This window comes from Pholis gunnellus, assembly GCF_910591455.1.
Source record: "Pholis gunnellus genome assembly, chromosome: 3".
Taxonomy (NCBI): Eukaryota; Metazoa; Chordata; class Actinopteri; order Perciformes; family Pholidae; genus Pholis; species Pholis gunnellus.
Genome location: NC_136529.1, coordinates 16,773,980 through 16,798,150, shown reverse-complemented (window position 1 = coordinate 16,798,150; position 24,171 = coordinate 16,773,980). Strand labels below are relative to the sequence as shown.

Here is a 24,171-nt window from a genome sequence, read left to right as displayed (position 1 = left end):
TTCCCAGGACTCAGAGGAATTTACACCTTTGGACTTCAGTCCCTCACAATCCGTAACAAAAGGTGGATTTAGAGAATGGACAGTCAGCTTTGACCTATTGAGATACACACAGTACAGTAACGATCAATACAGCTGAAGCAACAACAGCAGGTAATGACCCAGATGATGTAATGCATCCCATCCAATCTTAAAGTTACCGTACATCAAAAACACAGTTCACCGAATCACTGAAACAAGATTTTTATTAAAAAAAAAGGGAAAATGACATATTCAAATTCAAAGAGAAAACCAAAAAGGAAGGAAAATCTTATCTCGATCAATAAAAAAACACAAGTTACAGACAATTTAGCAACTCTGGCACAGGAAGACAAAAGTAGCCAAGTGGCTTTGCAAAATAACCAAATATCAAAACCTATTTCCTCTTAACAAAACTGTACAAAATGAGTTCTTGTATAAATAAGATAACTGTTCACAAGCAGGGAGCGAGATGAGCCCGTCAGATCCTCAAAATGTCTGGTATTCACACGAACATGGTTCATACAGTGTGGAGCAACACCTTTTTATTATTTTGTATTAAAAAATGTCACCATAAGACAACATTCATGAGTTTTAATAATGTAAAATACAACTTTAACTGCTCATTAGTAAAACAGAATTAAAATCATGAAGTTATGACTGAAAATCAAACAAATTAGGGATACTCTACATTAAACAAATTAAAATTAAAAAGAGACATTTTGAAAATTCTGAGTGGGCAACATCAAACCACCTGTTTGGAAATCCTTTTTTTAGCAGCAAAACATTTTGAAGCTATGAAATAAGACATCAAATCTACATTAAAATGGACACAAAGAGCATTTTTCAAATTGGTGTGGACTAAAAATAATAAGTGCAACTAGATTTTTCTATTTTCAAATATTGTGTGTAGAGCACACCATTGATCTCAGTATTTCTACAGTTTAACTGTAACGTAGGTTCGATACTTTTCATGATTCTAATAAATTTCGGAGCATCATGACTCCCTGTAATATTATCTTAGCTGACAAGTTTGTAAAAAATTAGAAATAAAATAAATAAACACGTCATTGCAACAAGTGGTCATTTCATAGTTTCAAAATCCTGTTTTTGTATTAAAGTGATGGCTAATACATGGAATATCATTTCTCTGAACATATAAACAACATCCATGACATTTCCTTCATGGGGCACTGAATCTGAAAACCTTGCAAGTCACTGTGTTATCTGGACAGGATATAAATCATTAAAAAAAAATAAAAACACACAAAGAAACAAACAAGAAAGTGGAAGGGGGAAAAAAGACTATTTACAAAATTAGCTCTCTTGTCTGAAAACAGTCGCCATCGTAAAAGCTCTGGAGATCTCCCGGGTGTCTGCAGAGGCCAATAAAGTTCATAATGAGTCTGTTTACATACGCACCAACACTCCATTACGTCAACGGAGGGAAACTAAGCTTAATTAACTCATGTCAACAAAACCAGATCACTTACATGTACTTTACGATATGACAGATAGAGCAGTGGCAAAAAGTTCTCACAAAACCTTAAACTGTGGTCTTAATGTGGAAAATTGTGTGCACGTCACCACCCTCGTTGTGATATTTCCCTTTCTGAATCTGTCGGAAGCAGAAAAAAAAAAAAGGGCCTTTCATCCAGCAACACACGACACACGATCGTCTATAAATGAGAGCAGTTTAACTGTGACAGAGAGCTAAAAGACGGGTGGCTACAACATCTTTGGTTGCGGAAATAAACAATAGAAACGCACAGCAAAAAGTTAGAAACAGAATCATCAAACTGCGAGCCTTAAGAAAGACGTTTTCACACTGTGTTTATCACTGGACTCAAACACGGATGGTTGAAGAGCGGGAAGAAAAGCTCCTCGTAACCCTACAGCTAACTCGACTGACGTGACGACTAACTCGATGGCATTCAAACAAAGCCTATTGCCATTTCTGTAGTATATACAACTTAGTGTCAATCCTATGAGAGGTCAGGCAGTTCATCCAGAGAAAACAATTAAGGCTTAGCTAAAACTTGTTTTTGCAGAATTTTGGATCACTCCTAAATTCATTCAGGCTGTCTCACTAAAGGCTGTAAGAATCGTCTTTAATGGCACTTCCATGGTCTAGTGAGCAGTCCTTTGTTAAACCATTATTTCTATTATCTACATATCTACAGCTTTTGATGTCTGCATAAATTAAAGTTCAACATATTTGGATGCACTGTGACATGAGCTCCACTTGATAAACTGAAACATATCCAGGGGCTTGTGTGCACGAAGCCTCTTTGAGCGTCACCACTGATGCAGCATCAGTTTGAATCTTTTGGATCAGCACTATATGAAGTTATTGTTTGGTTCAACTCTCCACTCTGGAAGGCTTTCTACAAACAGGCCCGACACAATATGAGGACAGACGACGCAAGGTTTAGAACGGAAATTCGAGTGAAAAAAAAAAAAAGAAGAGAAAAAGTGATGTGCACAAGAAAACAGCATCAATCCCTACGCAGAGACAAAAGAAACTAATGTCTACTCTCTGTAAAAAGCTAAAAATCTAAACTACTTCAAAGATAAATTCATCAAAAATAAGGCAAATTAGCTCAAAAAGTTTTCAAGTGACAGACAAAAGAAAAACAGAAACAATTTAACTTTCTACAAACTAAAAATCACTGACAGATAATCAAACTCAGGGGACAACAGCAGCATTGAAAAAAGACTTACAGCTCCCTCTCCTTCCAAACTAATTATTCTCAGGGATCGTGTTAGTCTCCTATTTGATTTCCCTCATTGCTTTTGCTAAGCTATATCTTAATTTAGTAACCGCATTGTTCTTTGTACACAACATAATCTTTCAGTAATCTAACTGCTCAGATCTAAAGCACGTTCATTTCATTCCTTCGACAGAGGATGAATTTAATGACACCTGAAGGATTGCCAAAGCAAAACCGCTTAAAACCACTTCTCATGGACACGGACGTAACATAGAGTTACATTATAACAAAACAGGACGACTGTTAGTATGAACACTTAATGGTGCATACAGGACTTGAACTGAATTGAAAGTCATCAAAACTGCTAATGAGCTGAATATTAGAGCTCATCGTGAATGCGCAGGGTTAAGTCAGTTTCACCACGTCTTTATAGACTACAGTATTAAATAACTTATTTTCAAGAAATGTTTGTTCCAATGATCTAAAAACTCTCAAAAGAAAGAAATAGTACTATAATTCAAATATAAATAGAAATAATTGATTGTCTTTTGTTCACTTATGGAAGAATGTAAAAAAAAAAAAAAAAAGAAGAAGAAGAAGAATTCGACTAAACTATAAACATTGTTATTATCATCTGTGCGTGAATAGAAATCTCTGCAGCAGTTACAGGAAGAAGTAGCTTTAAACGGTTTGCCTCCGACACATCAGACCAGCAAAAGTTTTTTTTTTTTTTAAGTTTTTGAATCTGTACAAATGGATTCCTCCGCTGCTGCAAATAGAACGTCAAACAACAGACATCAGGAAATAAAAATAAAAGTTTGCATATTTTACAAAAAAATAAAAGACACATTGTATTTCATCTCTTCTTTGAATCACCCTGAAATGTCCAGAATGCTTTTTTTGTGTTAAAAATAAGAATTTGTTATATTACGTGCACAAAAATAATGCTCTGTGTCTTTCCTCCTCTCTTAAGTTTTTATTTTCTTAGTTTTCTTTTTAGCTTCTTGTTATGTTCCTTTTTTTTCAGATATCAAAATAGATCAAAGCTTCTGTAAAGAAGATTCCCACCTTTGGTTGATCAACTCTTGAGGATGTGAGCAGGAAAGTCCAATGACATAAGTGTTGTCCTTTTTCTTTAAAAAAAAAAAAAATACAGACACACACAGACACACACAAACAAACACAGACACACACACACACACACACATGTTCCTTTTGTTATCCATGTTCAAGTCCAGGTTCTTGGTGATGTATGGAGCACAGTTCAGCTGAATCCTGTTTGGTTGGATTCATCTCGTGCACTCGGCCCCACCCTGCTGGGAGCTGCAAAACACACACAACTCAGTACTGATACACTGAACCTGCCCAACCGTTGTTCAGATGTACAATTTATTACAACAGACCATTCTCTGAAACTGTTCAATCTTAGATTGGCTAAATGACCTTCGTTTGGGGTTTCCTCAGTTTGTGCAATAATACAAATATACTGGATTAAGTTGTACTTGTTTATGTTTTTCACTAAATCTGCGACTGACTCTTACAATAAAGCAGACATGGCCAGTTTAAGCAAGTAGTTTGACATTTTGCTAATTCGCTTTCCAGAAGATCCACACCACTCTCACGTTCTGTATGAAGCTGGAGCCATCAGCCAGTTAGCTTAGCTTTACATAAAGACTAAAACAAGTGATAACAGCTAGCCTGGCTCTAGCCAAACTAAATCTCAACAATGTGCGATCGAGCATACACACACACACACACACACCCATCCACGTTGTCTTACCCTAACATCACTTTGCAGGTTAGATACTTAAAAGACATCAGCCTACATTTGTGTGATCAGCGGGACAGAGCAGAGAAACCGTTGCTGTCCTACCTTAGCTTCACTTGGTGTGTTGGTACGAGTAGTTTGTGTGTTCTGCGGGAGACTCCATAGCAACCTGTTGCTGTTGACCACCATTCTCCTACAAAAAGAGGACAAGTCTTTAGAAGAATACTCTACTTGATGGTTAATAATAATGTGTCAATTCAACAGGTTTCTATCAAAGATACAAAGAAGAAGCCAGCCTGTATTTTCCCACTGCCCTCCCCACCGATGAACTAAAGAACATCCAGACTGTACAGGTCTGTTAAAAGCCAGTGCATACTGCAGGACGTATTTACCAAAAGACATGCTTGACATTGACCCAATTCTACCTTAACACCCGTCACTCTACTCCACCCTCTCTTCTCCTCTCCCACTTGATCTCATCCATCCAATCACAGCCAGACTTACTACCGGGCCTCTTCCCATTCATAAACTTGCCCTTTTTTTGTCTCATTCACTGTCTTGCTCATCCTGTCGGCTCCCACCACTATCACAGAGCTCCACATTCCAACAAATGAGTCAAGACTTCCTGCAGGCTCAGCAGCCCTCCTGCAGAGTGCTCAGTCAGGAACCCGCTTCAGCACTAAAGCACGCAGACTGTGGAGGCAAACGTCTCCATGAAATGATTGTGACTCTCATTCATGAGTGGCAAAGGCTCTTCTAGCTGAATAATGGAGGAGCTAATTAAGATCTATTATTCTGGACAGCAAGCTGCTATTTGACAAGAGGAAAATGTTATTAACTCTGATAAATTTGTAATTAATAGACTATCATAAATGATTTAACGAAAAAGTGAGAATGACAAAGATACATTCTCAAAACAATTCAATACAGCAGGTGCTGAAATACCATTGAAATACTGCATGTTTGCCGTGAAAAACGTTCTATAATACAAATATTTGAATAATGAATTCATAAATATTTGAATGTTTTCTGAAAGCGGCGCCTTCTATTACAGTAAAGAAATAAGCAAACACAGGAGAGGCGTGACTCTTCCTCGTACTATTTTTGCTCTTTCATCTAACCAAATTAGAAGATGAATAGTTTTCGTCACTGTCTGGCATCTGAAAAAAAAAAATCCTATCCTTTGATGTAATATTAGTTTTGTATTCACAGAATTCTACAGGAGTCATCAATGCCTCTACTCCAGCATCTATCTGTCATAAAATACAACACACACCTCCGAGGATACTGTCCAGCTCAGTAAGTCAGTCAGTTGGCAGATTGAATAGTCACCGCTCCTTCATTTGTGCCTTTACTCTACCACTCCAATGAGACCTGGCATGCTAAAAGCAGAAGCTTTTTTAAGCACACAGATGTGTCAAGTTTTAGCACATACGTCCCTATGAGAGTTCAATATTATTCTTCCCCTTCATGGAAATATAGAATATAACCATCTGAGGTTGAGGCTAGCTTCATACCTCTACTGGGACACTGGAGGGAGGCACTGGGGTGTACTGGGGGATGTAGGTCCCCTGCATAGCTGTGTTGGCCGGAATATACTGTAGGGAAGGCAGAGAGGAAAACACAAATTGCGTGTAGTATTTGACATGAATAACAAATCTCGTAAATTTCAGGACAGTTAGCTATGGGGACAATGTTCTGCCTTGCACATTGTGTTTGTGTTTGTGTGTGTGTGAGTGTGTGTGTGTGTGTGTGTGTGTGTGTGTGTGAGAGATTGGTACTGACTGTGCCCGTGCTGCCCATGGACAGGTGGCTTAGCTGCTGGGCGAGAGGTCCCATCATGGACGTAGGCTGAATGGACATGGCGTGATCCATTGTTGGGGTAAGAACTGTACCCTGTGGATGCAAAGAGACACACACACACAAGAGAGACACAGAGTCTGAATCACTATCACTAATGGAAGGTGTTTAAAATCCATCACAAGTGAGCAAAACATACACAAATAAGTCAGGACTGTCACTACAGTGTGGCTATAGGGACAGGTTAATAACATCTCTTCATTCGGCTTGAATTAAATTCAGACCACCTCCCAAGGTCTTGCATGCTTCATGATCTGCCAATGGATAGCTATCCCATCCGCCCAAGTTACATGGAGTGGCTAATTGGGTATATGAGGGGAAGAGATGGTGGTGAAGGAGGTTTACTCACAGCTGGCTGCATGAGGTATGACTGATGGTGCATCCAGGATGGGCTGTGTACCTAAAGATCAGGAAACATGTCATCATCTTACATCATGAAGTCTTGGCATGAAGGCAGTTTTTAAAAAAAAGTCAGCATTTGAATTGTAAACACAATGAAATGCCCCACCTGGTAGGATGAGACGGGAGAATGCATGTAGGGTGAGAGAGAAGTCTGGGCGATCATACGGTTTGGAGCCAGACTGTAGGGTGAGGAGTAGAAGCTGCCAAACAGATGGAGAAAAAAAACCCCGCAAACATGAAGACAGCCACACCATGTCAACAATCTCCAGCATTCATCCGACTACATCAGCAGCATTTCTGTGTTCCTGCAAATGCCCAGCAGAAGGCAGCACTTCACTACAGTTCGAGTACCACTCTTGTGTTACTGGAGGGTTGGGACTGTTTTCAGTCAGTCCACGCATACCACTCACCCATTTTGTAAGGCTGTGGGGTCATACGCAAGCGTCATTCCTCCCTGGGAAAACAATGCAGATGATTCAGAAACAGTGAGGTCATGCAAACACCAGTGCAGTCTGTGCTAAAACAGTCATCTGGCGCAGAGCGAGAGTGACGTTGTTGCTTTAATTTCCAACAGGAAATGTAACATATGAACACAGGAAGTTCCCTTTAAGAATGATGAGTTAAAAGTGGCCTTCTTACTGTATCTCCATCTCTAGCCCAGGGCCGTCCATTGTGGAGGTATTTCCCCTGGTTCTGCCTCTTCTTCTGACCTCCATCTGCAAACTTACATAATAAGGGCTCTGTGGGCACTGTGGAAGCAACAGATCAAACGAGAGAGTGAGTTCAATGGCCACAAAAACACTGAGCTCTGGCACCAAACAACAACAATATCAGGTTCCTTTAACACCAAACAAACATTCCACGCACCAGGCACTCCCGGTGGAGGCTTGATGAATTTGCCATTGAAATGCTGAATTATGGCCTCGCACTTCTCCGTGGATTCCATTCTGAAATACAGAATACAAAATACAAATTTAATCCTGCTTGTGGAGGGCCGTTTATATTAGGATAGGACGCAGAGTACTTTTTATTTACAGCACAAACTGTCCACCACCATAGGGTAGTGTATTATGTCTGACCTGGCAAAGCCCACACCGCGGCTGGTCCCGTTGGCATCTCGGAGGATGCGTGTGGAAATGACCTGGCCAAAGGACTTGAGCATGCTCTCCAGCTCTTGTTCATCCATAGACACTGGCAGGTTGGAGATGTAGAGGTTGGTGGGGTCCTGCTCTTGTTGCTGTACAGGAAGTGGACATGAAAGTCAGTTCACATACAGATCTTTTTTGGACTTACATGAAGAGATGTTGTCGCTTGAGATTGTTTTTGTTTCATTGCCAATATTGCTATTCATACCAATAATTGTTGGTGCAAAAGACATAAAACCATTGCTTTATTATTAGCTACTCTTGTTTACAACTTCACTGCTTTTCAGGCGCGACACATAAGCCCAAAGTACTTCAATTAATAAAGTACTTTAACTAACTTTTTTCTTATTTTTTTAAAGGCGTAATATCTAATTTAGCAAAACACTTTCAAACATAGTTGCTGATGCAGTTGAATTTGCAAATGACATTTTAAAAAAAATCATATGCGTGCACCATGTCAAGCTTCATTTTGTAACGGGACCCGATACGGATAGAATGTTTTTAAGCAATTAGTACCAATCAACTGAAACCTTGGATACTTTGTCACATCTATCAGTGCCTCAACTACGGCTGTCTGGTTTAAAAAAATACACACACACATAAATATACTGACACACGCAAATATGAATTTGTCTGCAAAGATTACGTCAGATATTTGGGGCGAATGTTGCCTAATTAAGGGATCTGGATAGCAGCAAGTAATGAGATAATTCAGAGACTTATTTTGTGGCACTCGCTTGAAAGTGAAACCTTGTGTGACTGTGCAGAAGCAGACAGGAAGTCAGCCATGAAGTTAAGGAGTTCAGAGAGCAACAGGAGCCTGGCAACCGGGAGAAAAGAGGCTGGGCTAAAGAGAGAGGAAGGGAAAACAGAGAGTGAAGGAAGAGGATAGAGCAGAGGGAGGGTGGGAGAAACGAGCAGCTTAAAAGGCTGATAATTTGTACAGAAGAAGGAAACTGACAAGATAGGAAGTAGTGGGAGTCTCGAGTAATTTGGGTAATAAAAGAGGAGGATGACAGAAAAGAGGATGAATGAGTGCCTGCTGATTAACAGGCTCTTCTCTTTCATCAAAATGTATTTTATTGCTATCATTTTCCATTTTGTCCCTTCTTCATAACACTCACTGCTATCAGAGAGCTCTGCAAACCAGTTTGTCACTTGCGCATGAAATTAACTGTCAGGCGGAAGTCAAAGAGCTTTCTCAAATGAAGATTTACTGCCTTTATGAGTAGCCTCTGTCCTCAGCCGTGAGCCACCTGGCAAAGAGATCTTCTGCGATTGTCGTCATTTTGGGTGCGGCAATACGTCCATTATGTAACACAGTGGCACAGCGCAGGAGGTCAAGGGCCAGATGAAACTAATGGAGTTAAAGGCTGCACGACAGAAGAAAAACTCACTCCCTTTTTATCCTTTTATTTACCCTCAACCTCAGCTAGTACACATGATATCTCATTTCATATTCAAGCAAATATTCACATCACCTGTTGTTGATGTGAAAATGCTGTTGGGCCGAGACCAGGCACAGGGAAATGGGATTTGCTGAGGCGTCATGGTGCTATTTTTCTATGCCAAGCCCTAGGTAAGCCTAGGTTGAGGTGTGTCTCTGTGTATTTTCCTGCTTGTATGTTGTGCTGACGTCTGAGTTGGAACAGGGAGGTGCTGGGAAATAAGAAGCGATCTATTTATAACTCTGCCATGGTACTCTGTGCACTCCTCTGGGCCCGCAGCCTCAGGGCTGGGGTGGCCCATTCGGGGACTGAGCATACTCTGAGGACGGCCAGTGCGAGGTGTGGCTGATTCTGTTTGTGAACAACACTCTGCAGCAGCCATGGTGAGGAAGCAAACAGGAGAAACAGCACTTGAGAGTTTGATATTAAGCTAATTTTAGACTAAAATCTTGTTTTTTTCTGACCTGATGTGACCCAGTGACTCTGAAGCAGCTATGTATATTTAGGAATTATAGTGGTTATCAACACCTTTGACTGAGCTCATGTTGTCTGGGTGAGTCAAGTCTTGGTGTCCAGTTGCACTAGTCGGGTATTGAGATACACAGGATTGTGTGGCACTCTTACAGAGGAGGTGCAGAGAACTTAGACTCCGGGGGTTTAGTTGCACTGGACCGGCTCAAGTCAGCTGGCAGCGGGGATCTGTTACAGTTTTTTGGGGCTAGGCTTAGGGAGACCCTGGTGTTCCATTGCAGTGGGTCTGTTTGGGTGCAGGACAGGGGAGGAGGGCAGGGACACTGGTGGTGGAGTGTATTAAGTGCTGGTGTCAGCCCCAGGCCTAGGCCCAGACGATGTACAATGCCAGCCCATTGTGCCTGTCCCATTGACACTGGGTGTAGTGGCACCCTCCCCTGGGTTCCCTCAATGGGGAGCCTGAGAGCCAGAGGGATCAGCTTAATGGGCCGACAAGAGTTGCTTTGACTGCAGACACTTGGACAAAGACCTCAGAACAAGCGCTACAAGGGGAGCAGGTTAGCAACATACACAGGGACGAGGGTGTGAGCGGAGAAGAGAGAAAAGGTGGCATGGAGGGCGATGAAGGAGGGCGATGAAGGAGGGCGAGGAGATGAAATTAGGGATGAAAGGGAAGGCAGTAAAGTATTAACAAAGCAGCAAGAGTAGTGAACAAACAGAAACTGAAAAGGGGAGTCATTTTGAGTTTAACAAAAGTAGTCTTCAATCAAGTCAGACCTTATCCTTCCATCAACTGTCGATTATTGGCACAGGTTCACACAACGAACACTCCCTATAAAGAGTTAATCTTGCCCCCTTGCCAACAGGACGCCCGCTGCCAATCTGGCTACTGCATGTAACCTTTTACATGACAGAGAGGGAGAAAGAAACTATGACTCTTTTTGGAAATCAACACAGTTTTGAGAAGCGCCTGACTAGTTTAACCTGATGGTGATTGGTGAATTTGGGGGCAAATACGAACGTAACAGAGCTCGATAATTCTTACTTTGGCCATCTGAGCCTGGACCCCGCTGGACTTCAGAGCTGTAACAGCTTTCTGTGCTGCTGCTGGACTGTCAAAGTCCACAAAGCCATATCCTGTAAAATAGACAAAAACATATTAAAATAGCTGTTATGTTGTTTTGTTTTGGAATTCTGTGCTCCATACCACTCTCATACATGGCTATTAAAAATGAAGCTAAAGCCAGACAACAGTTAGCTTGGGGTTAACAGCCGACTCTGTCCAAAGATTTTTGTACGGTTTAAACAAACGCAATATCACATGTTAGTGTAAGAGCGTTTGAGGTGCTGGTGGGCGGATTTTTTGTAACTTTTGACAGAGCTAGGTTAGCTGTTTTGCCTCGTTACCAGTTTTGGCGCTAAACTAAGCTAACCTTTGCGGGCTGTAGCTTCATAGTTGAGAAAACAATCTTCTCATCAAGAAAGTGCATTTGCCAAAATGTTGAAATACTCCTTTAATAACCAAACATCCCAAACCACAGGGATAAGGGATGGCAACAGTCATGACAAATCATGATCTCAACTCTCAATAAAACAATAGTTAAAACGACAGTTTAGCTCACCTTTACATTTGTTGGTGGTTTTATCCAAGATGGCCTTGGTCGACACAATCTTGCCATACCTGCAGAGATGACAGACAGGAGGACAGACAGACAGAAAACAGGGTCAATGAGGTAACTGTTGGGCAACAGGAGGAATCTGCTCCTTCCTCTGCATACCAATCCTGCCACACTTCCTCAAGCTGACAGACTACCGGTGTTAACATGAACACGTACTCCTTCGTGCAATCAATTGTGTCTTTTTAACGCAATCTTGAGTGTCACAGAACACTTTGTCTGCCTCCACCCTTCTGTCTTTGTCCGCTGCCGGTGAAGGATGTACACTAACCCTGCTCCCTGGCGTTGTCTTCGACAGACAGTAGACAGCACCCTGGGGCTAAAGAATATTTGGGCTGGGCTTGTCTTTACCACACACGCACATACACAAACACACACCTCTCTACTAAATTCAGCTCTGCTCTCGCTTATTTTGGGCTCAAATTAGGCTTTAAAGTGTTGTCACTGGCGATGTCTGACTCGCAAATAGAAATATTGACTTTCAATAGAACAGAAAGTATGCTTGATCCATTTAACACACAGAAGAAGTCAAAAGGGTGTATGAGACATAAGCCAGTGTCTTAACCTGTTATTTCGGTCCATTCGGTCTGTCAATAGAGAAACATGACAAAGGCCAATCAGTAAAAGAGGAGTTTAAATTAAAGCTTTGATGCAGTAGCATGAAACAGCCATTCTATATGAAAAAAGCAGTGCATGAGAAGTGCTCATAAGATGTGGAGACTAATAGAATGCGGCGTTATAAGTGGGTGCATCAGCTCTACAGTATAATAGACCTGCCCTTGTCTGGTGAATTTAGCCAGTGAGTTGCTCTGTTTGGGCGACATGGCGTCTGGGCGGAATGTACACTGTAACCTGATGCTTCACCCGTCCGCTCGCCTTCCTTCCCCCCACATCCCGCTCCCTCTCTCTGTTTTTCCACCCTCACATTGCAGCGCACCGCTGGGTCCTACACTCCCGCCTAGTTTTTCAGTGTACATCTGCCCAGATGACTCAGTCCTGACTGGACGGTCATGGCAGAAACCTGTATAACGACTGACACCGGAGTATTAACTATAAAAGCTAAAATGTTGAGGCCTTGTCTCCTCCAGGTCTGTAAAATGAACATATACATTCAGACCATGCATGTTCTTGGGAAAGAAAAACAGTAGCAGATGTACATGTGAACAGCAATCTTGATATCAGCTTCAACAAAACGCAGCTGGATTGGTGCATTAATCATTTGTAGGAAGTTAGCACTGGGGTATTTACTGAGCTATTCTATATCGTAGAACAGAAAGTTAAAACCACAGACCTTATTTCAGGCTTTTAACCCCCAAAAAAACAACAATTTAAAGGCAAGGAAAGCGGAAGTGCAAAACTAATTTGCATGTTTTAGGACTCATTCCTGCAGCCCTATTACCATCAAGACAGATACATTAAAAAAGAACAAAAATGAATAATTCATCATCCGCTGCCACATAGCCAGATGACCTTTCCATAAGCTATGTTTATAGTTTCCCACTCCCATATAAACAAGCTTCATGTAATTTAACCCATTCAAGCCCAACTGAAATGTGACATATCCCTGAGCTTCTTGAGCATGTAGAAACATGCATACAAAATGTTTATTGTTCAAAAACTGTAAGGAATGACAAAATACATTCCTCTTTACTAATATGAGGCATACAGTATGTGAAACTGACTTGCACAACTTTGCTAGCAGTGCATTTCAGGAATAATCTCTTTTAACTGATATTAAGCCTCAGAACGCACTCATTTGAAAGATCTTGTTTTATACACACACAAATAATTTTCTCTCTTTTTAGAGACACTGTTCCTTCAAGACCTATCACTTAATGCACTTTGACGAGAAAATTGGCACCACCTTGGTAGCCTAGTGGTTACATCACATGCCATATACCAACAACGTCCCTGTTTCAATTCTTCCCCCATTTATACGCCTTCCTATGTTAAATAAAGGCAAAAATATAATACTTCTTTAGAAAAAAGAAACAAAGAACTGCAGAGCACAAACAAACGTTTGGTTGGTTGTTGACGATATACACATATAATACATAAACTATGAATGCAACTCAAAATATTTTAGTTGAATATATCTCATGGTGATTTTATGATTCTTTTTTTATTTTATTCCTTTGCCCAATAATTGAAATATCAATAAATGTTTGAAAAGAAAATATACCTTGTCAAAAAACAAAGTTAGGGATAGAAATGTATATCAAAATAAAAGTTTGGCCTGCTGATTTTTCTCAATCTAAACCTTCAGATTGAAAAACACTGAAGTCCTATTGATCAGTTTGACTGACTAGAAGCTGTGTTTCATGATTTACCCAATCGAGACACCGGGAGAGTTCACAGGTCTGATGGCAGCGACTACGTGACCTTCCGCGTACCTCAGTCCCTCTGCAGCAGAACAGCAGCCCACCACACTGTGGAGGCCACAGAGACTTAAAAGACAGCTCTGACCCATATACGGCTGTCTGACATTCTTTCCCAGCAGGCCGTGCTACTCTTCCCAGAGGTAGCCCTCCCACCCGCCCTTAAAGCCTCCGTCCTCTCTCATCTTCTCTCTCAGCCCCACAATGACTTCTCTGTCAGTCCCCTGCTTTTACTCTCGAATCGCTGAGGTTCACATACCAACCGTACAGTTCAGATCTTCTTTGATTGTTCCGGCTTTGACAATGTGTGTGTACACTCAAATATTATCAGATGCGAGCTGTGTACATTTGCGCTGTGGATTTGATGTTTCTGAGGCTTCCTTATGTAGGGTCAGGGTGGCTAAAACTGGAGAGTGACACAAAAAAACTCAGAGAGAGGGGCTGTGGTGTTTGTTCTCGTGCTTGTTCAGGGACGCGTGTTGTTACTGTGAATGACCCGTGGATATGACGGATGTATGGCTAAAGTTCACAAAATCCCTTCTGTGACATACAACATAGCCCTGACCTGCGGCAGGCCAAACCAGTTTGTTTGCTTTATTGCTGGTTTTATCAGTGTGTGCGCATGTGGGTCGACATACTATAGAGGGTTGACTGTTTGTCTAGGGGTAAGTAAGTCTGAGTTCACTGCTGTGGAGCCGATTCGGCCTGAAAGGTTAGATCAGGACATGCTGTACCCTGCTCTGGCCCCTTCCTTCCTTCCTTCTTTACCCCGTCCTGTCCCTCTCCCAACTCTCTGCATTCGTTCCCTCTTTCCTCTAATTCCCTCTAAGGCTTTACCAAAGTACTACCCGCTATACTCAGACTTTACTCAGACAATAATATGGGATAATAACTTACAGTAGGGCCAATACTTTTGTGGCTCAACCTGCAGCGCGTGAAATACGCTGTGTGATCTTAACGTTACACTGTGTCACGTTGCGCTGCGTGCCGTTGCGCTGCGTGCCGTTGCGCTGCGTGACGTTGCGCTGCGTGACGTTGACGTTGCTCTGCGTGATGTTGCGCTGTGTGACGTCTGATGACTCACTCCCAACCCGGAGGGAGCAATCCCCAATTTTCCGGCAGAGAACCATGGCCTCAGACTTGGAGGTACTGACTTCAAGCATAACGAGGTTCCAGTCTTTATGCTAAGATAATTGTCTCCTGGCTCTGTCTTCATGCACAGACATGAGAGTGACACAGATTTTCTAATATAACTCTCTGCAAGAGAGCAAATAAGTGTATTTCCCAAAATATTCCACGAATCATTTCTAAATTAGACTCATGATGTGGAATTCTTGAGGATCAATCTGCATAATAAAACACGTCTGTGTGACATTAGGCCTGTGTGACATTACATCCTTTCCAATTTCCAATTTTTATTAAAAATAACTCACGGTTGGCAGAGCTTGACCAGGTCTTGGTCCGTGGTCCCGGGATGAAGGCCGCGGATGTACAGGTTAGTTTTACTCAGCTGTTCCCCTCCCCCACTGCTGTTGCTGCTACTGTTGGTGTTGGGACTTGGGGGCGCCATCTGATGGCCGGAGGACACATAGGTCTGCAGCAATAAGAAAGAAGCCAAATTAGTTGACCGTGCGTGAGCACACAAAAGAAGTCATTGTGAAAATACCTAAAATTCATTAACACCAACATTTGCACAAGCACAGCATTGGAAAAGCGTGAAAACACAAAGGAGTGTTTAGACATTTAGAGACATGGAAAGTAGTCCTGCACGAGACTGATGGTTTTGTGGGAGCTGCGAAAAATAATGTCATACAGCCCTCATGTCAACACTCACCAATAGTGCTTGAGTGAAAAGGGCCCCCTTATGCTGTCTCTGTGTTGAGTAACTTCCTTTTTTACTTTTGGAACCACAAAAAAAATCTTGCGGTGCAAATCACAAACAAAGCTCTAAAGAAGTAAAACTAACATTTAGTCAGTCTGATGATGCAGAATTAAATATAGAGACTAGATGTGAGCAAGTTGTATACTCCAGCTACTGCTCTCATATCATTTATTTTACTTATAAAAACAGGTATTTATAAATTCATTTGATCAAGCTTGAATTTCAAGCGTGCGTTCTTAACGCAGAAGAAGGTTCAATACTGTCCTTCTGACATTTCCCTCTCAAACAGTGTCTGAGGTTAACAGCTAACAAGATCATGAGTAGCACAACGGAAAAAACAGGGGTCAGTTCGGTCCACATATCAGACAAAGTCCATTGAACGAAACAAGGAGAAATTCAAAGAGATGTGTGACGAAAGCAAACCAGGACTTTGCTACTACATGACAATACATAGTAACATGCTCATGTTGCGACCATCTGTCATGATCTGATATCAACCTCTACTGCAGAACCTTCTTCTCGTTTTTCTATTTCAGGTTGTTTAGTTTCAGCAGTCCACAAGGACTTAGCGCCGGTGAATACTAGTCGTAAACTATGGCAGTCAACTAATCGATGACTCACCGCTAGGAACATGAAAGGCTGTTGCGCAACAACCTCTTCTCACGATTGGGATTGTGGCTCTGTTTGGAGAAATCAAAGGTTGCGTAACCATGCAGAGGAATATATTTTTTTTTAATGGGATAAATTAAAATTAATCTTTCCAGGATTAGATCTACTGGCTGTTTTCCCAAAAAAAAAGACTGAGGCAATAAATAGCAACACTTGAGTGCAGATCAGGCTTCCCAGAACTTGACTTGAATTACAATAATCTAACGTTTTCATTCAGTGTTGCACATGAAGGAATAAGAATAAATATATCTGTATAGACGTGAGGACGGAACGTCTCATTTGAGAGAGCGATTGGACGGAGGACAGAAGAGGACAATGGGTTCATTTCAGGGGAGAGGAGAGGGCCACTGAACAGACTGGTGGTGTTTAGGAAAAGCCCCGCAGGAAGTCAAGGTCACACCAGGACCACCAGCAACATCAACCAATCTCGCTAATGAGACGCCATCTATAAGGCAGGGAGCCCCTCTCACACAGCCCCTCTGACCTCCAGCAGCCGCTTCAACAAGAGGCTCATCTCTCTCAAGATAATCCCCTCTTCCTCTATTGCTGAAGAAATGTGTTTGTTTGTGTTAAGTAAGATGGAGACACCATGAGGAGAGGATATATATATATATATGTGTGTGTGTGTGTGTGTGTGTGTGTGTATACATAGTGGTAATGGTTGGATGGATGGTTGGAAACACAACAAACATAAAAATCAACCTCTTTTATGACCGCATTATCTTGTGCAAATGTTTCTTCTATCATGTCAGTTGTCCTGTAAATTTGAATGATAAACAAGGCGCCATCTCTGTCCGACTAGAACATTTTCAGGGCCAGTGGAAAACATACAAACACTGCACAAGCCTGCCAATAAGAGTTTATCTATCTTGTCGCATGATGAGTACATTTTTGGAGGAATTGTGAATTCAATGTGAATGAAAGAGCAGTCAGCAGGGACCTGTAATCTCTTTCACAGTCTTTACCTGAGTGCCAAGTCCCAATCAAGCTCCAAACTGTACCAGGAGCACACTATTGCAACATAACCCCTTAAATCACACACACACACACACACACACAACACATTCATGCATACACACTTGTAGCCTACTGCTGTAGATTGCTTGATTGATCTGCATAATATCTTAAGTAAAATATATAATTCATGACCTTTAATTAAACTGCTTACGAAATATAATCATAAACATCCCAAACTGGACTAACCAAGTAAAAGAATGTGAAACGGTCCTGCTGGTTTGTTATTACATGTCAGGCTACTTCATTGTCCTTATGCATTTGATCTGCATGTGACACACCAAGTTCTTTCTGTTTTGGGGGGATTAACAGATCAGAGCTTCGAAACAAAGAAGTCGAGTATCTAATCTAGGACTGCAACAAACTAAGTTCCCACCTCTGGGAAATGATGAGGGGCTACGGTGATGTCTTCAAATTGATCGTTTTGTCCAAGTCCAAACCAAAAAGATATTAAATTTACAGTGACAGAAACCACAGAGCAGCAAATCCTCACATTTGAGAAAATACAAACAGTGAAAGTTTGGCACCTTTGCTTAATAAATGACTGATTGACTACTAATGATTTAAAGCACTAATCATTTGAGCCTATTTACCAGTTGTGTAGATCATTAATCAAACATTCCCTAACCTCAGAAATACGTTTTAGCCAACTTCATCAAACTAAAAGTAAGAATAAATCAAATGAGTTCCATTAATTCTATATTTGAATGACAACTGATTAAGGACTTTCTAATATTAATAGACAGTCAAAGTATTACAATCAGGTATACCACTGACCCATTTGAAACCTGAAGAGACAGTATATGAGTTTTGATGGATTTGTAATTTGCCTCCTCTGCTGAATCACTCCAACTTCATAACAAAAGGCTAAATAAAACCTAAGTGGATATTTTTAGATAGAAATCAGGAACACTTATAAATAAAACCATTTCCTCTACCTTGATGTAAACTTGCATCAATAATCTGAAGGTGCCAGGACGTGTCTTTCTCAATTACAGCATGTTGCGTTTCAATCTCTCAATACATCAAAAATGTGTTAGCATTTTGAGTTAAAAGTTAAAATAAGTCATTCATACGACTGCTTTAAACGCCTGCTACTGTATCTCTGCACAAATCTGTTTCGCTGTCCAGCCCTCTTTTGAGTCTCACTCCACCTCTGCTTTTATCTCCCTCTCTCCCTGTGGGGGCTTCTCCCGCCGACCCCAGTTTGACCCACAGAATTCCATTGATTTCCTGGCTGTTGGGGGGTCTGCTTGCCTTCCCATGTCCTGGCTGCCTGTCTTCTCCTCAGGCAGGAAAAGAGCCATGGCTGTCTGACCAGCTGACATACTAATGCACAGATTTATAGCCCTGGCTGAACGAGGGCGCAGCTTCCGGCTTGGATAGAGTTACGACGCTGAGCTGCCGCTTTGCACCGGCTCCACTTTAGGACTGACAAGGAAAATGAGTCATGGGAAAAACAGTTTGACGCTGAAAATCTTCACTTCTGAAGCATCGACAAACATTTAGCAAAAGCTAATTGAATTCTCAAACCACATCCTTTCCTGTTTGCCATATTGATTAAAAAGAATACGGACAAAGTAATATTAAAACAACTTACTACTAGATATTTATGGAAAAAATGGAAAATAGTCTTTTTACATTAGCTGAGGGTTAGGTGAGGACTGTGTGTCTAGTAAAGCGTTATGGCTGCAGGCAGGAAATCCTCTCTATCTGCTCCTGATCTTATCACACAGCCATCTGAACGAGGAGCTCTGCATTCCAACCAGGTGACAGGGACACCCAACTCACGTCCAGACTCGTTCCCCAATCCTCCTTCCTATCCTGTCTCCAACACTCCCCCTTCCTTTTGTCTTTTTATAGGCACCTTTTAAATCCTCGAACTGTCTGTCTCTTAAAGTTGCCGATCACACGTTGATGCACATGCACAGCACAAATTGCACATGCATGCCTGGCTTTCAAGCTAGGTCAGGTGGCCAAAGCCGGGGAGCTTGGAAACAGATACCTACAAACAGTGTCCCTCAGCTCAGCTAGAGTTCTAACAAACTGTGAGGCACACCGAGTATCTGGCATCACTGCGGTACTTGGCATCAGATTTCTGACAGCTGTGCTTTCTCCAAGGACTCTGACTCTCTCTCTCTCTACCTGTTCACCTTCGCCGGTGCATGCGGCTGGCACTGAAGTTAGGGGCCAACTTGAAACGTCTGACACATTAAACAAAGAGATAAGATAAACATATAACTGGCGGAGGACCAGAAGGACAAAGGTGACTGTATAGGAGAGTTTACTGTGGACAGAGTCACTGCAGCAGAACAGCTGGTTTAATACACACAAACGTGTGTGTTATGTATTTCCTATTGTGAGTTGGTAGAAGCGTGCAATTATGAGTTCAGTGCATTTTGTACACAGATTTTTTAAATCTTGGTACGGATCCCTTAAATGTTTGGTTTTTTTTGGATTATTGTGACCAAGATACCTCCTGAATGGGACACATTACAGCCTAAAATCATCTTGTCTGTGCTCTCTGGTGGACGTAATGGAGACATTGTTTCTAAATGACCTCAGACATATCGTTGACATTTCTGTATTGCGTCTTCTTCTTACTTATCGACTGACATTTCCTTAAGATTCAACTCTATTGTCCAAACTCTAAAGGTCATTTTAGGGGTTAAGACCTTACCTGCAGGGTTGCATGTTATTTGTTACTGCTGGCAGTTGCGCTGCTGTTTGATGCAATCAGCCGCCGGCTGATGCTGGAAATAGGACTAACGAGAGCCGTGAGACTCAACCATGCTAGAAATACACTGCAAAACCGATAAAGTGGCTAAAAAGTGTTTTCAAAGCAAGGAAAACTCACATGCGTCATTTGATTCAATGTTAATAAGAATTGATTGATGATGCCCTTAAGGATTCATGGTGGAACTTTAAACTGACAGAATATCCGTCTTTAACATTTAACTTTTAACGCAGCATTGATCTGAACTCTAATGAATTGAAACAGACACGTTATTCAAAACAAACCGTTTGTTTCTTTATTCTCCTATCATTTTCATCCCATTTGTTGCAGATGTCATCTATCTATTCTATCTAATATATTCATCATAATCAAGGTGTTTGTGAGATTACAAGGTAAAAAAAAAACATAGTTCCTAAATGTTTTATGTACCTGTATGTCAATGTGTTTGTAAAAAGCCTTTTTTGTTTGGAAGCATTTTCTAAATTAAATTAATTCCACTGCTACCGCACATAGCAGTCAAACTCTGACGGACAAATTCACAAAGAATGGAATGCGGCCGTTGATAGCACCATGAATTACACCTCACTTGCAGCGGCTAGCTGCCCATGTCTTTAGGTCCGATTCCCAAAATATATTGGACGGTCTGGGCGTGACACCCTTTATAAATGCGCTTCAGTGACCAATGTCAATAAAGTTAAGAATACTCAGCATTGGCAGGACATAGGAAACACTGGTGACGCCTGAAAGCTTGGGGAGTTGAAAGTGAAAGTGTGAAATCACTGATTCCTGCCATGTCGAACTGGCCTTTTTAGTGAAACCCTTTACACCCGTCGGACAATTTAATGCTCCAGTTGATGTGTTTCTTTCAATTCCTTTTTTATATCTAGTTGTGTTTTGATCCAATAGAGTATGTGTTGAACCATCAAGATCTATAAATCACAGCAGTAAGTTGACATTGAAAAGGACTCCCGCCACCATGAGAACAAAAGTCTGATTGACGAGTATAAAAAACAAGCCATTGGAGCCCTTGAGCCAGACGTGCGATACCTTGAGGAGCGACACGCCTCCTGTTATTTTTCCCTCCAGGAAGCTTTACTCGGAGACCGATCAAATTTGATTTGAGGACATTAATTCTATTTATTTGAGGGAGGAAATGAGGTGCTGAGTCAGGGGAGGAGCAGCCGGCTTTAAGCACAACAGAAACCAAAATGCCTCGGTAATCACGGCGCGTACACCTATCGCCGTGTTTATTTTGTGTTCAGCTTCTTATTTTGTGTACTCGTGCAGCTCAGGTATGGCTGAATGTGAGCAAGAGATAAAAAGAATGAGTAGGAGGAGGATGTGGATGTGGGAGGAGGAAATGTTAGGAATCACAACACAGGAACTTGACCTCGCTGTGAACTTTAGCTCCACAAAATAGAGAAGCACTAAAACAACTGGAGGCGCAAACTCGACTTCCTTTTACATTCGTTATTTCAGGCCTTTTTTCATGCTTCATTTGTATGTAGTGCATGTTCATAACATATATAGTCAGGTCAAGAATTTGTTTTTATATATAGCCAAAATTCACAAATGTCCTTCAAAGTGCATCATCAGTCTTCTCATCTAACGCTCAGCAAGAAAGCAAATAAATGTCTTTTCCAAAATGTCAAACTTTTCTTTTAACTCACCCAACTTCTGAAATAAAAACCAGTAAGTGGCCCTATAGGCTTATAGGGCTGCAACTAACAATTGTGTTCATTATTGAGTCATCTGCTGATTATTTTCTTGATTATTCAATTAATCGTTTCGTCTATGAAATATTAAAAGTAGTTTCAAAAAGCGTGCATCACAAACTCCCAAAGCCTGAAGTGGGTTCTTCAAATTGCTTGTCTGGCCATCAGTCCAAAACACAAAGATATATTTACTATCATACAAGACAAAGGAGAGCAAGAAATCCGTACATTTAACAAGCTGGAACAAGCTTATGTTTGGCATTATCAAAATAGTTGCAGAATGCTATTTTTTAATCGACTAATGGATTTATCGCCTAAACTTAGATGATATTGGGAGAGGCGTTGATGCTTAAAATGAGGACAGCTCATTTAACACGTAATCATTACACTGCCTATATTGAACGGTTACCTGGACAATGGCCACTTTATCTATACTATACATTTATAATACATATAGTCAGAAACAACAGGGACCAATTCAGAAGAATGAAACCGCAAGTACTGACACTTAAAAGACGGCACTCCTGATTGCTCATGCAGTGCACTTCCTTTTACAAAGTGACTTTTAGCATATTATCGGTCCCTCATCAGCTAAAATGGCTTTCTCTGATCGTTTAAGGAGGGATTTGTTTGTCAAATAGTCTCCTCGTGGCAACATAATAAGGTCCAACCTAGTAACAGCCGAAGTAAAGAACTGCACATGAATGTATATTCAGTAAAAAAAAAAATGCAATGCGAGTTGCAAATGGTGTATGTGCGCAGGTAAGTGTAAAACACACAATTCACACTGTTTTCCCCAGACTGGCACCGGTGTTGACATCAGATCTGGGAGGGATGAGCAGCCAGGCGGTGCCCCAAGATCACAGAAAGACAATATGTCAATATACTTTTTCCAAATGCCATTTAGAGTTCAGGAGCTCACAGCCTCCCAGATTGAGAGAAGCAGTCCGAGCAGAAGGAAAAGGAGGAGCTACTGTGAATCCAGTGGATGTGAAATCACAACATAATGCCGCCATGTATAATGAAGGAGCTTTTATCATCACTTCTAAGCCATTGTGGTCCATAGAGGGATGACACACGATACGGGGCGACCTATCTCATGCACCACTCAGGAAGAAGGATTATGAAGCCTTTTTGAAATGCAGTAAATTCAGCTTTGCCATGTAGCTAATTAAAAAAGGTATTTAACTTGTTTTCCTACTGCTGTAGGTCTACACCACATCTTGTTTAGGCTATCCTTCCCTCAGGTATCGATTACAATAGTAACAATGTCAACATTGAATGTAATTCTGAGAATGTAGTCACAATGGGAAGGTGGGATTTTTCAAGGGGTGGGGCATATTCCGCTTTCGGATGGGAAACGAGAAAAAAAAAAAAAAAAAAAAAAACTTTGCAAACTTACGCGGCAGCGGAGACAATGAAGAGCTGATTAAACAGCAGATACGATTGTCCGGAGGAAGAGGCAGAATTCATGTTGTACCATGTTCCCCTCAGCCCGCCGCGCACCCTACCCCCACATCCAGGCCCGGACGCGCTGTCCCAACACGGTACAGTTACCCATAAAAGTTGCTCTCCACCATTGACTTTTTTTTTTTTTTTTTTTTTCAAATGAGTGAGCAGAGCGGCATCGACATCCTTTACTGTAGTACACACGCACAAATACTACGAAATAAAACCCCAGGCGTCCAACATGACAGGACCGGGCGGTACGTAACGACCCACCTACACAGACCGCGGAGCACGGCGGCTCCATACGCTGTATTTTCACTCCACGAAGTCTGAAGTTAAATTCAGTACGTTTCGCTTTTCAAGGACACTGCAGCTCACTGTCACAAGCCCCTTTTTTTCCTGCCGCGACAGACACGGGCGTGTTGCCCTGCAGGGCGAAACAAGCCCTAAATGAGGGGGGAACCCGAAAGCGTTTACCTTTTTGCTGTTTCTGCTGTTATAGCCGTTGTATGGGTTGATTCCTGCCCTTGGCGGTACGGAGAGCAGCATTTTTCTCGGCGCTATGTCCGGAGCGGCGAGCACAGCCCAGGCTGCCAGCTGACGTCAGCAGCTGGGGAAGTGAGTGCCTGGAGTCCCGCTGCTTGACTGCGAGTGGTGCTGCTGCTGCAGCAGGACAGGGGGGGGGGGCCCACTGCTGGCCCCTGGGCTCGTCTTAGGGGCCCTCCACACGGCAAACTGGGGGGTCTGCAGAGTAGTGGGGGATTAGCTCGACTTCACTCACCGCCCACTGTTATTTCTCTCGCTGGAGGAGAATGTGGAAGAAGAAGT

At 41.8% G+C, this 24,171-nt stretch overlaps 1 protein-coding gene across 1 annotated transcript; it reads right to left on the bottom strand.

Annotated features, from left to right (window-relative positions):
- Nucleotides 1–224: 224 nt before the first annotated feature.
- Nucleotides 225–23,937, bottom strand: LOC306716038 (RNA-binding motif, single-stranded-interacting protein 2-like). Its single transcript, XM_079186577.1, has 14 exons — nucleotides 23,821–23,937; nucleotides 15,311–15,471; nucleotides 11,446–11,504; nucleotides 10,869–10,960; nucleotides 7,839–7,996; nucleotides 7,627–7,706; nucleotides 7,399–7,508; nucleotides 7,170–7,213; nucleotides 6,866–6,959; nucleotides 6,707–6,757; nucleotides 6,283–6,393; nucleotides 6,015–6,095; nucleotides 4,603–4,690; nucleotides 225–4,052 (listed from the first exon to the last, which is right to left on the bottom strand). The coding sequence occupies exons 1-13, from the start codon at nucleotides 23,890–23,892 to the stop codon at nucleotides 4,610–4,612; spliced, it is 1,194 nt and encodes a 397-aa protein (XP_079042703.1). The 5' UTR covers nucleotides 23,893–23,937; the 3' UTR covers nucleotides 225–4,052; nucleotides 4,603–4,609.
- Nucleotides 23,938–24,171: the final 234 nt, after the last annotated feature.